The sequence below is a fragment of the Orcinus orca genome, chromosome 14 (genome assembly GCF_937001465.1).
Source record: "Orcinus orca chromosome 14, mOrcOrc1.1, whole genome shotgun sequence".
NCBI classification, from domain to species: domain Eukaryota; kingdom Metazoa; phylum Chordata; class Mammalia; order Artiodactyla; family Delphinidae; genus Orcinus; species Orcinus orca.
The window spans coordinates 9,186,222-9,200,980 of record NC_064572.1 but is presented as its reverse complement, the minus strand read 5'-3'; the positions used below and the strand labels follow the sequence as shown (position 1 = coordinate 9,200,980).

The window sequence follows — 14,759 nt, the reverse complement described above, 5'->3', positions numbered from 1 at the left end:
AAGAAAAGCATGAACTTCAACTCGACAGCGTGTCCTGAGGGCGTGGCAAGAATGAAAAGAAGGACTCTACCAAAGACGTCCCACGGTTCACACCCCTTCCATTACAGAAAAGGGCACTGTCTGACTTAACACGCATGCGGACTCAACGATCCCATCACTTGTCTGAGAATCACCAACGTGTTCATTTGTAATTATTTCTCTTCTCAACAGGAGGCCCCGGGATTTTCTGCAGGGAGATTCTTAGTCTATGGATGAGTGGATTTAAGCTTGCTCCCTGAAAACCTGCTTCCTCCCATCCTTTGCCAGCTCACACCTACCTCTCCTTCCACACCTGGCTCAGGTGTCACCCCCACCAGTCCATGTATAAAGTCCTTCCTCTCTCTGGGCGTCGTCACCTGTACTTGTACTTATGCACAAGATCCGAGCCATTTAGCAAATATTTACTCTAAGTGTCAGGCATTGTTTGAGGGGTTGCAGATAACTGCACGAAATTCTTAGCCCTCTAGCTTTACAATTTCATGTAGGAAGGCAAAAAAATAAACATAATAAGTAAGTTTTATGGAGCCTTAGAAATGGATTAGCATTATGAAAGAAGGAAAAAGTCGAACCACGTCAGGGGGGTCAGGAATGCTGGCAGACGGTGGGGTTGCGATTGTCAGTAAAATCTCATTGAGAAGGTGACATCTGAGCAAAGATGCATATACGTGGTTAGGGAGTGACCCGTGAGGCTCTCCGGGAGAAACACGTTCCAAGAGAGAGAGGAGCTGGCACAAAGGCTCCAGGCAGCAGTGCTCTGGGCTCAGCGAAGCAGAGCAGGAGGCCACCGGGCCTGGAAAGGCTTGGTTAAAGGGGAAATTGTAGGAAGTGAGGTCAGAGGGGTAATGAGGAATGTGGGACGAACAAACATGAAGTTTAAACATTTAAAAGTTCTGATTTCGGGGCTTCCCTGGTGGTGCAGTGGTTGGGAGTCCACCTGCCGATGCAGGGGACACGGGTTCGTGCCCCGGTCCGGGAAGATCCCACATGCCGCGGAGCGGCTGGGCCCGTGAGCCATGGCCGCTGAGCCTGCGCGTCCGGAGCCTGTGCTGCGCAACGGGAGAGGCCACAACAGTGAGAGGCCCGCGTACCGCAAAAAAAACCAAAAACAAAAAACAAAACCGGAATCACTTTGCTGCTCACCTGAAACTAACACGAAATTGTAAATCAACTAGACTCCAATAAAAACAAATAAATTTTTTTAAAAAACTTTTTACCAAATGTGAAAAAAAAAGGCCACCAGAGAAAAGGGAACCCTCCTGCACTGTTGGTGAGAATGTAAACTGATACAGCCACTATGGAGAACAGTATAGAGGTTCCTTAAAAAACTAAAAATAGAAAGGAAAAAAAACTAAAAATAGAACTACCATACGACCCAGCAATCCCACTACTGGGCATATACCCAGAGAAAACCATAATTCAAAAAGAGTCATATACCACAATGTTCATTGCACCACTATTTACAATAGCCAGGACATGGAAGCAACCTAAATGTCCATCGACAGATGACTGGATAAAGAAGATGTGGCACATATATACAATGGAATATTACTCAGCCATAAAAAGGAAAGAAATTGAGTTATTTGTAGTGAAGTGGATGGACGTAAAGTCTGTCATACAGAGTGAAGTTAAGACAGAAAGAGAAAAAACAAATATGGTATGCTAACGCATATATACGGAATCTAAAAAAGTGGTACTGATGAACCTAGTGGCAGGACAGGAATACAGACGCAGACATAGAGAAGGGACTTGAGGACACGAGGAGGGGGAAGGGTGAGCTGGGACAAAGTGAGAGAGTAGCATGGACATATATACACTACCAAATGTAAAACAGATAGCTAGTGGGAAGCAGCCGCATAGCACAGGGGCATCAGCTCGGTGCTTTGTGACCACCTAGAGGGGTGGGATAGGGAGGGTGGGAGGGAGACGCAAGAGGGAGGAGATATGGGGATATATGTATACGTGTAGCTGATTCACTTTGTTGTACAGCAGAAACTAACACACCACTGTAATGCAACTGTACTCCAATAAAGATGTGAAAAAAAAACAGTCCACCAAACGGACACTAGTTTACAGTCAGAGCTGAAACAAGACCTCAACTAGAAACTGCATGTCGGGTGGCTCAAATTTTTAGCCATTCTGTCCATGTCCACAAACGACCAGCAAAGCACAGTGAGCACTGACTTTGGTCTTCGATAAATCTGAGCAAGTGAATTCCCAAATACAGAATCCGCGAATATGGAGGATGGACTGTATTTAAAAGGAGCTAAAACTCAAATTCCTGAGATTTGCATTTTTACTTAAGGAGAGGGGAAAGGGGGTGAAGGAAGTAGAATATCTGAAAGGTGCCGGAACACTAGAATCCCCATCTTTCAAGGGATCTTTTGGAAGAGCCCAACCCTCTCCCCAGTCCTGTAGCCCAAATGAGCAATCTGGGGTCTCCGCACAAACATGATGGAAAAAGCAAGGTCTCCCTCATCACACACAACTCCACCTCTTCCTCCACCTGAAGCAAAATCTGTCTTCCTGTTAGTCCTACACCCTGGCCCGAGTCCCTTCTGTCACTCCCACTGCGCTGAAGCAAGGTCATCCCTCTTCCACACATCAGACATTCAAATCACTGGAAACAGCATCATGTTTCTCGCTGTCCAGGTGCTGGATGACCATAAACAAAGATACTTAAACAACAGATAAACTGTGTCCAGAGCCTACCATTCGAGACAAGATACGAGTTTAATTTGAACTGTGGGGAGATGACTGAATTCTTTTTTGAATTCAAATTCTCCTAATCTGAATTAGGAGAATTCAAATTTGAATTAATTCAAATTAGAATTCAAATTCTCCTAAGCTGAGCTATTTCTCTAATGTTAATAATGAGCAATATTCTGGTTTCTTGCTAGGTACCAGAACCGGTCTGAAGCCCTGCACATGGACGGGCACTTTAATCCTCACGACGATCTAATGAGGTAGGGGCTGTGGTTACCTCCACCCTCTACAAGAGTGTCTTGAGGCACAGAACAGTGAAGCAAATGACTTCAGGTCACACAGCAAGGAAAGGAAAGCACTGGGCTCCCACCCAGGCAGTCCCACCAGCCTGCCAGGAGTGCGAGCCCACGGGTGACCCAGCAGTAACCAAGACCCCACAAAATAACTCTGCAGTGGGTTATGACCAATTATTCATTTTGAAAAGCTGCATGTGGGCTATCAAGGAGAAAAGAAGAGCTATATCTAGGGTGGGTTTTATTTCTTTTTAAAACTAAAAATCATGAAATCCAAAAGGTGAGTCAAGGTGGTTCTCCCCAGCCACAGACCCTGGAATTCCAGCTCCCGGGCCCCCCAGTGTCTCGCTAGTGCAGAGACTGGCATGGTGAACCCGTGGCACAGCTGGGCCCCCAGAGAGCACATCTACTCAGGGTTTCACAGACTCCAATTTACCAAAACTCCTAGGTTCACAGGAGGACACGATCTACATCTGGGTAAGAAGAGTTAAAAGGAAGGGAAAAACTATTGGTACCGCCAAAACCCAGGGGGCCGGATCTCGTGAACTGACGGCAGCGGACCCATTGCCAGGCAAGTTTCTGTTTGTTTAGTTATTTGGGAGGTAGGGAAGCTAGTCTTCATAACCGCATTCTACTTTTGCTTGACTTGGGTCAGAACTTGGATTTTTGAAACAGAGAAATGCAGATATGTTGCCGAGATTTTTTTTTTTAAAGCTCACAGAACTAAAGTGTAGGAAACTGGCATTTAGAGTCTGAAAAGCACAATGGTGCAAACCTCCACTGAGTGTCTGGATCCTTGTATGTGCAGCTCTCAGCATCTCTCCTTATGCCTCTGACAGTCAATCCAAGAAATCTGTCAATTAGATACCTGTGTCCCATCTTAGCAAGATAAATTATTTCACTAAAACTAAAAGTTAATCAAGCACCAGGCAGTATCGAAGCATCAGGCATCCAAAAATGTCTCAGTAAAGTGACCTGTAGCCAAGGAGCTCATGGTCAAGTGAGGAACTTGGACGCCAAACAAAGGATTATTGACGTGACGAGTGCTGTAACGGGGCACGTGCAAAGGGCTGTGGGAACGGAAGAGAATGGAGGGAATCATTTGGTCTCGGGCGGTAAGAGAGGTCTCACATGGAAGTGGCTTCGAAGTCACACCAGAAGGGAAAAGGAGAGCTGGGCAGGTGGCACAGTGCAGGAAGGTCATTCCGGGCAGAGGCCAGAGGCACGGGAACAGGAAGCAGCCCCCCGTGGCTGAGCCGGCAGCAGTAAGGCATCTGGAGAGCCAGGCAGCTGGAGCAGGTCGGGAAAGGTCTCAATTGTGAGGATGAGGAATCTGGAGACCGTCCGAGAGAAGCAACAAACCACCCAAGGCTTTAAGCGAAGGAATGACGCCATCCCAGCAGTGTTCCCGAAGATAACGCTGCTGGCCACGCGGAGGATGACCTGGGGAAGAGAGACACTGGAGGAAGGTAACTACATCAGGAACCCGTTGCAGGACCCAAGTGCAAGATAAGGCTTTGAACCAGGCAGGGGCCGTGGCCGTGACTGCGAGAGCGGGTTAGCTTGGAGGTGGAGCAGAGGTGGGCAGCAAGGTGGAGGGAGGTGTCGAGGCTGCAGCTCCTCTCAGGAGCTGGATGGATCGTATTAACTCAAATCGACAATTACAGATGGACAGCGAGGCCCGTTAGAGCGGGTTTGGTGGGGAAGACAGTGGCATCAGTTCGGAACCCATCTGGCTCAAAGATTCCACGCATCACCTGGGAACAGAGACCCCCACGCTGGCCCAGCTGCACTGTCTCCCTGGGTGACAAATCGATGGCTGGACTGGGACAGGACAAACAGGGACGGGGCCAGGAACATCAGGCCACAGGTAAGGGATCGAGGGTGAATGAGATCAGCTGCTGGGAATGCACCTGAGCCTCCCATTTTCAGGTACTCCTTCCAAATCCTGATGAGATGGGCTCTACTTCCCTGCTTACGTGTACACATGCCACACACACGCGCGCGCATACACATGCACGCATATACATGCACACATCCCAGAAGGGAAACAGTCTTTCAACAGGACGAGCCAATGGGTCACCACAAAGCATCTCCGCCCGGGTTTCTCTGGGAACTCTTCGGCGTAGAACACCCCTGCCTACTCCCAGGTGTACCCACCCCTCAGATAACTGGGTGGACAGCAACATCATGATGCTAGGACTGACATCTATACGTCCTGTCCCAATTTCCAAAGCACTTACATTCCCACTTGAACCACAGAACAATCCCGTGTGGTGTTATCGGCTCTAAATAAGGAAACTGAGGGGCTGAGAGGTTTAGCAACCAGAAACAAAGTGTCCCGGCTCTATGTCAGGAGCTCCCACGGCTACAGCACAACATGAGTGCTGTAAACGCAGAAGCAGCTCTGGTTTGCCGCCAGTTCAGAGCAACACTGTGTTTATATCCCTCTACCCTGTCCACACACCAGCCAGCTGCATCTCCCCTGTTCCCTGGCCCCAACCCCCTGTTTCAAAGCAAAGCTCAGCTGAGCTAACCCTTCATCGCTCAGGCTAGGTACTGCAGAGGACCTGCAGCCCAACAGGCAACGAACCTAAGCATCTAAGGGACAGAGAAAATGAGAACAGATTCGAGTTCAAGCTGAAAGAGAAGAGACAGCAGGGAGGCAACATCTTTTTGCAGCCAGCCGCCAGAGGAGCTGCCAGCAGGGAGCTGGGCAAGCCCAGAAGTGCTGTTTCCTGCCCTCTGTCCAGAACTAATCTGAGCCGTGACCACCACCAGCCCACAGGCTGGGGAGACACCCACCTCCAGCCGCCTCTGTTGGCCCTGCAGGCAGTGCCACAGTGCCAGCTTGCATTTGCTAAGCAGAGGGTCCCAACGGAGAGCATCCCCCGAGCTGCCGCCCTCAAACCACGAGGGGTCCGGGGCGCGGGAGGAGGTGGCATCCGTGTCCAACAAGGGAAGCGTCTCACACTCCAGCCTGGGGCCGCCCCCCGAGGTCTGCGCAGCGTCTGCCAGGCCCGGAGGGGCCTTGAGAGCGAAGGGGGAGGAGAGGACCCGAGGGTGCTCGCGGGCTCCGTCCAAGCTGGCAGCCTTGGCCTCCGTCTCCTCGGGGCTCCGACGCGGGGCCTCGGCCTCTCTGGATGGCGGGCAGCCTTCTGCTTCTCCCCGTTCCCCAGCGGAACCCAGGGAGAGGCGAATGAAACTAAAGCTGGAGGTGAAGACATCCTGAGAGCCGGCAGCGGGGGAGGGGGCCTCGGGGCCACTTCCGCGGCCGCAGCTGGTGCCCCTCACCTCCTCCGGGGACAGACAGCCTTTGGTCCAGACTGCTTCCTGGCGAGGGCTTGGGGCCTCGTGACTGTCCATGGATGGCAGCTCCCCCGGACACCCGGCGTCCCCGGGGAGCCTCTTGGGCAGGGTGGTACCAGCCCTGGGCTGAGTCCCACGGAGCCCTGGGCTTCCTCTCACGGCCACCAGAGCCAGGCCTCGGTGGCCCACGGAGGTCAGAGCTAAGGCTGCTGTGCTCCTGGGAACGGGGCTCCCAACCGAGGGACCTCGCCACTGGCCTCCACACGGCTCGGCCCTGGACTCAGCGTGGTGGGACTCCTCACCGCGCGCCCCTCCCTGGGCCCGGAACAGGGCGCCCACTGGCGGGGAGAGGAACCCGATCCGGGGCCCAGCTGCGCTTCTCATGTAGCCCGGCCTCCGTGCCAGCCGCCTCCTCCGAAAAGACGCTGCCGGTCGTAAGCGATCTTCACTGCCTGGGAAGAAAGAGAAAACAGCACCGTAAACACGCACATCTCCCTGGTTCAGCTGGAACTGCATCTGGAGAACATCCCCGGGTTCAGAGGTCATCCCTCGGGGCATCCGTCAGAGACGCTGGCTCAGTGGTCCCCGGGCCAACCTGGTATGAAAACTCTGATTATCCTTGGGAAGCGTCCGCCTAGGATGTGCAGACACAGCACAGCATCCCAGCTCCTCTGCTGAGCCGAACGGCTGGCACTGCTGTGAGTTGTGCCGACACGTCAGCGGGCACATTGCAGGCACGTCGGCAGCTCCTCTGAGCCTCCAGCATTCCTGCCCGGTGGTCTTTCAGGAGTATCAGCACTTTCACCCTGGAGTGGTCTGGAAGGCAAACGATCTGCAGCCGAATGCCAGTGCGCTCCCCCAAATGCGATCCAGTCACCTAACACGGCTCCTCTTAGCACGTACGTGTGGTTTCATCGTCTGAGTTACCCACGTCCCTGCACACCTGCGGACCGTGGAAAGCTGGCAGGGACACAATCTATGCCCATCTATTCATCTCACAGGGAATTACAGGAGGCCCTGCTCGCTGTGCTCTCCAGACCAGGGGCTGTGTTCCCTTCCCAGCTATGCGAGAGGGACAGAAACAGTGAAGATGGCTGATACCTGTCAGAGGCATGACGCTACAGCAGTTGGAGGGCGCAGGCTCTGGCAACTCATTGCCCGGTGCAAACCTGGTTGTGCCACTGCTGGCTGTGTGACCTTCCACAAGTTACTTAGCCTCTCTGTGCCTCAGTTTGCTTATCAGTAAAGTGGAAATATCCACAGTACCTCTCTCCTAGGGTGGTTGTGAGCATTAAACTAAACGAGTTACTAGAGGCAGGAAGCTCAGAACAGTGCCTGGCACTCATAAGTGCGATGAAAGCGTCAGTTACTCTTTCAACATTTTAAAGCACCCCGTTACTCATGATGTGTCTTCATCCGCATTTTCCTTTGCTCCCTACCAAAGTCATGTGAATCAAGCAGACCGGGAATTATAACTTTCCTTTCGTCATTAAGGAAACTGAGGCTCAGAGACATTAAAGCTGCAAGTGGCCGAGTGACCAGGGCCAAAGTCTCCTGACTCAGCCCACGCAGTGCTCTCACTTTGGGGCCCTGCCGCACCTCAAATGAGACTGGATGGGGAGGGTAAAAGCGGGAGCAGACAGCACGAAGCACAGCCGTACATACACACAGCCTGTGGCAGGAAGCAGAGTACAGCTCCCCGGCGGGTCCACGCATCTCTCCCCACCTCCCAGAACACAGATACTCCCAGCATCCTCGTCATGGTAAACAGACAGCACTGGGCATCTAGGGTACCACTGTGTTATGATCGTGCCCTGCATTTAAGTTGCTCGATAAATGGTGAATGAATGAATGGCTGCATGGATAGATGGAGGGAAGGGAGAATAGATGGATGGATGGATGGATGGATGGATGCATGGACGGACGGACAGACTGGGGCCCATCTGAGCCCCAAACACACGCTCTTTCTGTACCCTTTGCCTCAAAGTATATCACTTAGGATGAACTTGAAATGACAAAAAGTCAGAAGAAAGAATTTTCTTTTTTCTTCATTTATTTTTGTTTTCTTCCATGCAAAGTTGGAATCAGTAGAAAAGGACATATGGAAAATGTATAGAAAATGTACAGAGGGATCATTAATAGGCCAAATTGGACCACTCACTAGGATGGCTACTAGCTACTACTACACACACACACACACACACACACACACACACACAGAGAAAATAACAAGTGTTGATAAGGATGTGGAAAAATTGAAACCAGTGCGCACTATAGGTGGGAATATAAAATGGTACAGCTGAAAAGAGCATGAAAATTCCTCAAAAAATTAAAAATAGAATTACTACACGGCCCGGCAATTCCACTGCTTGGTATATACCCAAAAGAATTGAAATCACGTCTCAAAGAGATATTTGTACACCCGTGTTCATTAGTGGCATTATTCACTGTAGACAAATATGGAAGCAACCCAAGTAGCCCTCAATGAATGGATGGAGAAAGCATGGTCTATCCATAGTGGGAAATTACTCAGCCTTACAAAGGAAGGAAATTCTGAGACCGGCTACAACATGGGTGAACCTCAATCCTGAGGACAAGATGCTAAGTGAAATAAGCCTGTCACAAAACGACAAATATAGCTTGATTCCGCTTATCTGAGGTCCCCAGAGGAGTCAAATTCATAGACAGAAAGTAGAAGGATGGTTGCCAGGGGCCAGAGGCAGGCAGTGGGCTGGGGGGGCAGGAGGAGTGAGTGTTCAGTGGGGACAGAGCTTCAGTTCGGGGATATGAGAAGGTTCTGTGGATGGATGGTGGTGACAGCTGCACAACGGTGTGAATGTGCTGAATGCCACTGAACTGTACACTTACAAACGGCTAAGAAGGTAATTCTATGTTACATGTACTTTACCACAATAAAAAAAAAAAATTAAATAGACCAAATGGCGTCACCATACTCTCTGGTCCCAAGGAGACCCGTCCTTTCCCTCAGGGCTCTCGCGCCTGCACCAATGGGGCAGTCAGCACAGAGCTGCAGGGGCTCGGGACAGGGCGAAGGGAGGCCTAGAAGGATGAACTCTCCTCTGCCTGGAGAACCGGCAAAACAGTTTTTCAAGAACAAGGAATCCAAAAGAAAGTAGAGAACACTGAACTCTGGCTTCAGTTACCAAAGGCAAACGATCCAGCAATTTCGTATCTTGAGAACGAAGTCCTGTGACATCTATATTGTCTTTTGGCTTAAAGAGACTTTTAACTAATTTTTTTATACAAGTCCAGTCACCCAAATAACCCTTCTGAAGTTAAAAAGCAATGCTAAGTGGAAAATAATTTGCTTGAAATTTCATTTCTTTTCAAAGGCCTCTGGGCCCTTGGGCCTGAGTAGCCCTTCGTAAAGCCACTCAACTAAGGGTCCGAAGTCCCCCCCAGGCCAGGTCCAGCTGCCGTGCCAGCAGTTCCCCGAGGGGAGCCCGTGTTCCTGGGGGTGGGAGGAGTTTCTGGTAAGATGCTGTCAGGCCACAGCGAGAGGCAGCGGTCAGGAATGGGGGTGGCCCAGCCTCTGAACCCACCTGTGCTCCAGACATGCCCCACTCCGGGTGTGAGCCTTCCAGAAGGCGGCCTCAGAAACAAAGACTGTCACACGCTATCAATCCTCACCCTCCAGAGAGGGCGGAGGAGCTGACAGAGTCGGATCCGGAGGGCACCTCTGGAATGAGCTAGAACGATCAGAAGAAACCCAGATGGGGCACACAGCTGCTCTGAAATCTCTAGGGAAAACCCCAGTTCCCCATAACCAAAGTCCCCCTTTCCACTTTTTTTTTAATTGTTATTTTTTGAGGAAGTTTATGATGTCCCTCTGGCCAGAAACCAATTATTACTTATATATCCTGCCTGCAATCTGACCTGAAATCCAAGCCCTGCCTACACAACCGGCATTTGAGAAAGGGTTATGACGCATTCAGCGCTCGAGAGGAAGATTCCTTCCTGACACCTTGCTGCAGTCAGCTCTGGGAACAGAGATTCGAGGGTACAGGAAGTCAATCATGGCAACACGAGGGAAGGCCCGGAAACCAGCCGTGCCCTTTGTTCTTTGTAAAACCCAGAGATGGCTCCATTCTGCCCATCTGGCCCCAGAAAGGCTGGGGTGGACACAAAGCTTCAGGCAACCTTCTCCATCCCGTGCAGCCCACGCTCCATAACAGCTTCTAGGGAGGGGAGCGCAGGTGTCTTACTTCCTTCCCATGGCGCAGACCTGCAGGTCCCTGTTTATGTGGGATCCCCACTCCACCCCCATCCAGCCCAGAGAGCTCTGAGACTGAAGGGAAGTGAAAGACAGGGGCTTTGACTAAACCCAGATGTCAAAGAGCTTCCATATACCGTCTGGATAAGGGACCCAGGAGCGCCTACCTACATAACTTATGGGAAAAATTGGAGAAAGCCGATGTTACCGGCCATGTCAGCAAGAATCCTGTCTGCCCTGCCTCTAACGCTCTCCCTCCATCTCTCCAAATCCCCCCCCATCCTCCAGCCCCTTCCCCATCAACTACTTCGTCCAGATCACCCAGCTCCCAGGCCTTCACCACGAGGCCACACCACTCCTCTCCCCAATTTATTAAAACCCAGCAGTGTCAGTTATCTTCTTTGCTGTATATAAATTGTCCCCAACTTACGCTACTGATAAGCTTCCTGAAGTCCTTACAATTCCCCCCGAAAATCCTAGTATACAGAGAAGGCATCAATATACGTCGGTCAGATCATACTCATTTTTGAATAGGAAATCTCAAATATGCAATTAAAAAAAAATGATACTCGTGAATTTACTCAGAAGATCTTAAAACCAAGCCCCAAAGTTAAAATCTACACAAAATGCTCACGTGGGCTTGGGCAAGACCCTCAGTGACTCTAAGGCCCCGTGGGGAAAGCACATCTGCCTCGGGAAGTGTAAACACAGGGGCTCAGAGGCCGCTGCTGAGGACGCAAAAAATAGTTAGAGAAAAGCAAACACACAAACACTTTACGAAATGTGACCTGGGTATAAATGCACAGTGGAAACATGAATGAATTTATGGTTTGCATGGAAGGAATTTTAATCCTGTTTGTCATGGTCGGGGCATACACTTTTATAAAACGTTCAGATGAACCAAAGGTTCTGAGTCATAAAGAAACCACACATCCCTGTGGATTAACTTGTTTTCCAAGAACCAGAACCCAATCAGATACACTAAGCACAAACACCTGCCTGAGCGACTGAGCAACTGAGCACAAGTTCGCCTTTCCCGGATAGTTCAGAGAGCACCTGGGGATTCGGAAGTACCTTCAGGTCACTGTAATAAGCACCTCGTGAGCAGGACAAGTGCAGGTGCGAAATAAATCCAGTTTCACCACGTTTGCCTTTTAACTGTGCGATCCACGTCAACAAAACCGGTCCTGGTTGAACATGGGATGCTGGGTGGGGGTGCAGACAAGGGCAGGACACCGCCCCCGCCCCCAGATTTCTTATGATCCAGCAGGGGATGTAAGTCATGCACAAAACTTGTCGCAGATGGAATGGCTACTCAACCACAGAGGAAGGAGAATTCCATTTGAAGTTAGATGAGTGGCTCCCCTGGTTGGCTCAGTCGATTAACCTGACGTTTCTCTGACCTTCAGCAAAGCAGAGGACTCCCTGAGCCCCAGAGGGTTCCCCAATGTATGTGCCACCCCAAAACTCACCTCCTGGGGTGGAAGGGAAGGATGGGGTGAATGCGGACCAGGCCCGGGGGGTTCAGGATGACTCTGACAACCACCTTGGGCCCGAGAGCTCCCCGTCAGCTGGACCAGAACCTTCTTGCTTGTGAACCTCCTTCCTTCCATCCCGGAGTCCTTGGCAGGCTCTCCTGCCCCCTCCCTTATCCTTCAGCGGCATCTCCCTCAACCTCTCCCAGGTCTCTGGGACTTCCCTGGCGGTCCAGTGGTTGAGACTCTGTGCTTTCACTGCAGGGCGCACGGGTTCGATCCCAGGTCAGGGAACTAAGATCCCACATGCCTCGGGCAATCACAGCCAAAAACAATTAATTAATTAGATACAAACGAAAAACCTCTCCCACGTCTCGCCCCCTCTCGGCATCTGCCTCTCGGAGGACCCAAACCCTGTCCTAGAGGAAGCACGGTGAGTGATCACAGGGGCCCCGCCCTCCTGGGGTTGGCCATCCTGGGGGCGGGGCAGGGGGCAGGTGGCAACCACGCAACCACACGGATGAACGCGGACGGGGAGAATGACGGACAGATCGGTGGTGGCCAGCCACAGGGGACAGGGCCCCTGGCTTTGTCAAGCGGGGTCTTGGAGTGGCATTTGGCTGCGACCTGACAGGTGAGTGGGAGGTATAGGGAGGTCCCGGGGGAGGCTGCTGGGAACAGTCTGAGAGAGGAAGGAACGGGGCTGGGGGGGCAGGTGGGCGACACTGGTGACAGGCAGGGGACGGGACGGAGCCAGACACCGCAGTGCCTGTGGGCTGCATCGGGACTGGGTCTTCGCCCCAAGAGCAATGGGAGGCCTTTGGAGAGAGACAGGATCCCATGTGCAAATTTTAAGAGATCCCTCTGTGGAGAACAGACCAGACGGGAGCAAGAAAGGACACAAGGAGACCAGCCAGGAGGCACCAAACCGAGGGCAAAACCAAGCCTGCGGCACACAGAGGAGAGGGGCCCTCTGCTCCACACACCACATCCATCCCAGGTCTCTTATGTGACAGCAAGCAAGGAGCCCACTGTCCTCTGAGCGTTACAGGCACCCCTCCCCCGACAAACATTTAGACACAGAAATACTTCAGGGCCAAATGAGTGATAATATCAATCTTTCTGCAAAGAACCCCTTCCAGAAGCATCCTAACTAGTTACCCAGATGCCTACATTTTTGAAAACATCCCTTAGGTCTGCAATGTCTTTCTCTTTCCTTGTCATCTTCCACTATTACGCTCATATCCATGTTAAACATCCCCATACCCAACACAAGCCAGCCCCATCCTCAAGAACCTTAGCCTCCGTCGGGGCTAAAACTAGAAGTCCAACAGGAAGTATGTTTTCAACAGCACCGTCTATGGGCAGGTAGGACCAGGGTGTGTGTGGTGTGTGTGTGTGTGTGCGTGCTCGTGGGTGCACACGTGCCTGAGTGTAATAAAAAGACACGTGCAAGTGTGTGCATACACACACAAATATTTATAGGAATACAGATGTATAGACAGAGACAGGGAATGTCACACAAGGGAGGAGTCCTCCCCGGCCCCTCCCTTCCAAACCAGCCGGTAACCACCACAGAATCGTGCATCGGGCTTGCCGAAATCTCGAATTCACAAGCTGACACTCTCCATCCCCTTGAAAGGCAGGCTGTTCCCCAGACATGATCACTCATCAGCTGCCCTGGGCGAGCAGAGCCCCCTTACCCTGATCTAGCATCACCGTCATCTCCCAAGCCGCGTGCGCTGCAGGTACACATGCCAACAGGTGCGCAGGCTCGGGGCCCCTGTAAGACCAAAGCTCTGTCTGTTCTCCCGTCAGCCTCCTGGTCACCCAAAGACCAGGAGCTTTGACTCCGGGGCTGCTGACATCACTTATAACAGTCTTGCCGTTGGAAGTGCTGAACTGCGATTTAATTGGCTACAATGTCAGCCCTGAGTCAATGAAACCGGACAGACTCTTCTGCTTGGAACATAGGACACAACAATGTGCTAAAAGTATGAAGAAAAGCAAAAGTATGATAAACAACAGCATAAACTGGTCGGGGGAGGGGGACAGGATGCAGGAGGGATTTCAAGGGTAATATTCCACTTCTCAAGCTGGGTGGTGGTTACATGGGTGCTGACTGTGTTACCATTCTCCAACGGTATATGCAATTATACATATGTAATGTATAATTATACAGCAGACACATATATATAAGTTTTATAACTGTGAGATATTCTATGCCAGTTTTTCAAAGCTGCGGTCCCTGCACGAAGGCAGAAATACCCAGAAGCAGACACAGACCAGGCTGTGAGCAACCCCACACGGGAGGCGGGGGAAGGCTCAGGGAGGAGGTGCCCCTGGAGGTGGACCGAAAAGATGAGACTCCAGAAGCCAAAAAGGAGGGTGAGGCCATGGCGGGTGGAACGAACAGCAAGTCCTCAGGAACGAAGGTATGACAGCATGAAGGAGGAGGTCACGACGGCTGGGAGCAGGCAGGGCGAGGCCACTGGGGAAGAGGGACCAGAAGGTTGTGTGCAGGCCCGGAGGGCTTCCAGGTGGAGGCGGGACGAGGCAGGGCCCTGCGCTGGAGAGAAGAGGGTTGGAAGCTCACCGTGTGCGAGCAGAATAGGCAGGAGAGTGGACAATGCCATCTAGGGAGGAATTCTGGAAGAAGAGGAGGGCTCGGGAAAGAAAGAACCAGAAGGGACCCAAGGAAGCCAC

At 51.5% G+C, this 14,759-nt stretch overlaps 1 protein-coding gene across 2 annotated transcripts in view; it reads right to left on the bottom strand.

Annotated features, from left to right (window-relative positions):
• DISC1 (DISC1 scaffold protein) overlaps nucleotides 1–14,759 on the bottom strand; it is a 352,385-nt gene that overhangs the window by 290,021 nt on the left and 47,605 nt on the right. For both annotated transcript variants that reach the window (XM_049696800.1, XM_004281592.3), the window contains exon 2: nucleotides 5,841–6,796. In XM_049696800.1, coding sequence (XP_049552757.1) covers nucleotides 5,841–6,796 — 956 coding nt within the window. The remainder of the gene's footprint in view (nucleotides 1–5,840; nucleotides 6,797–14,759) is intronic.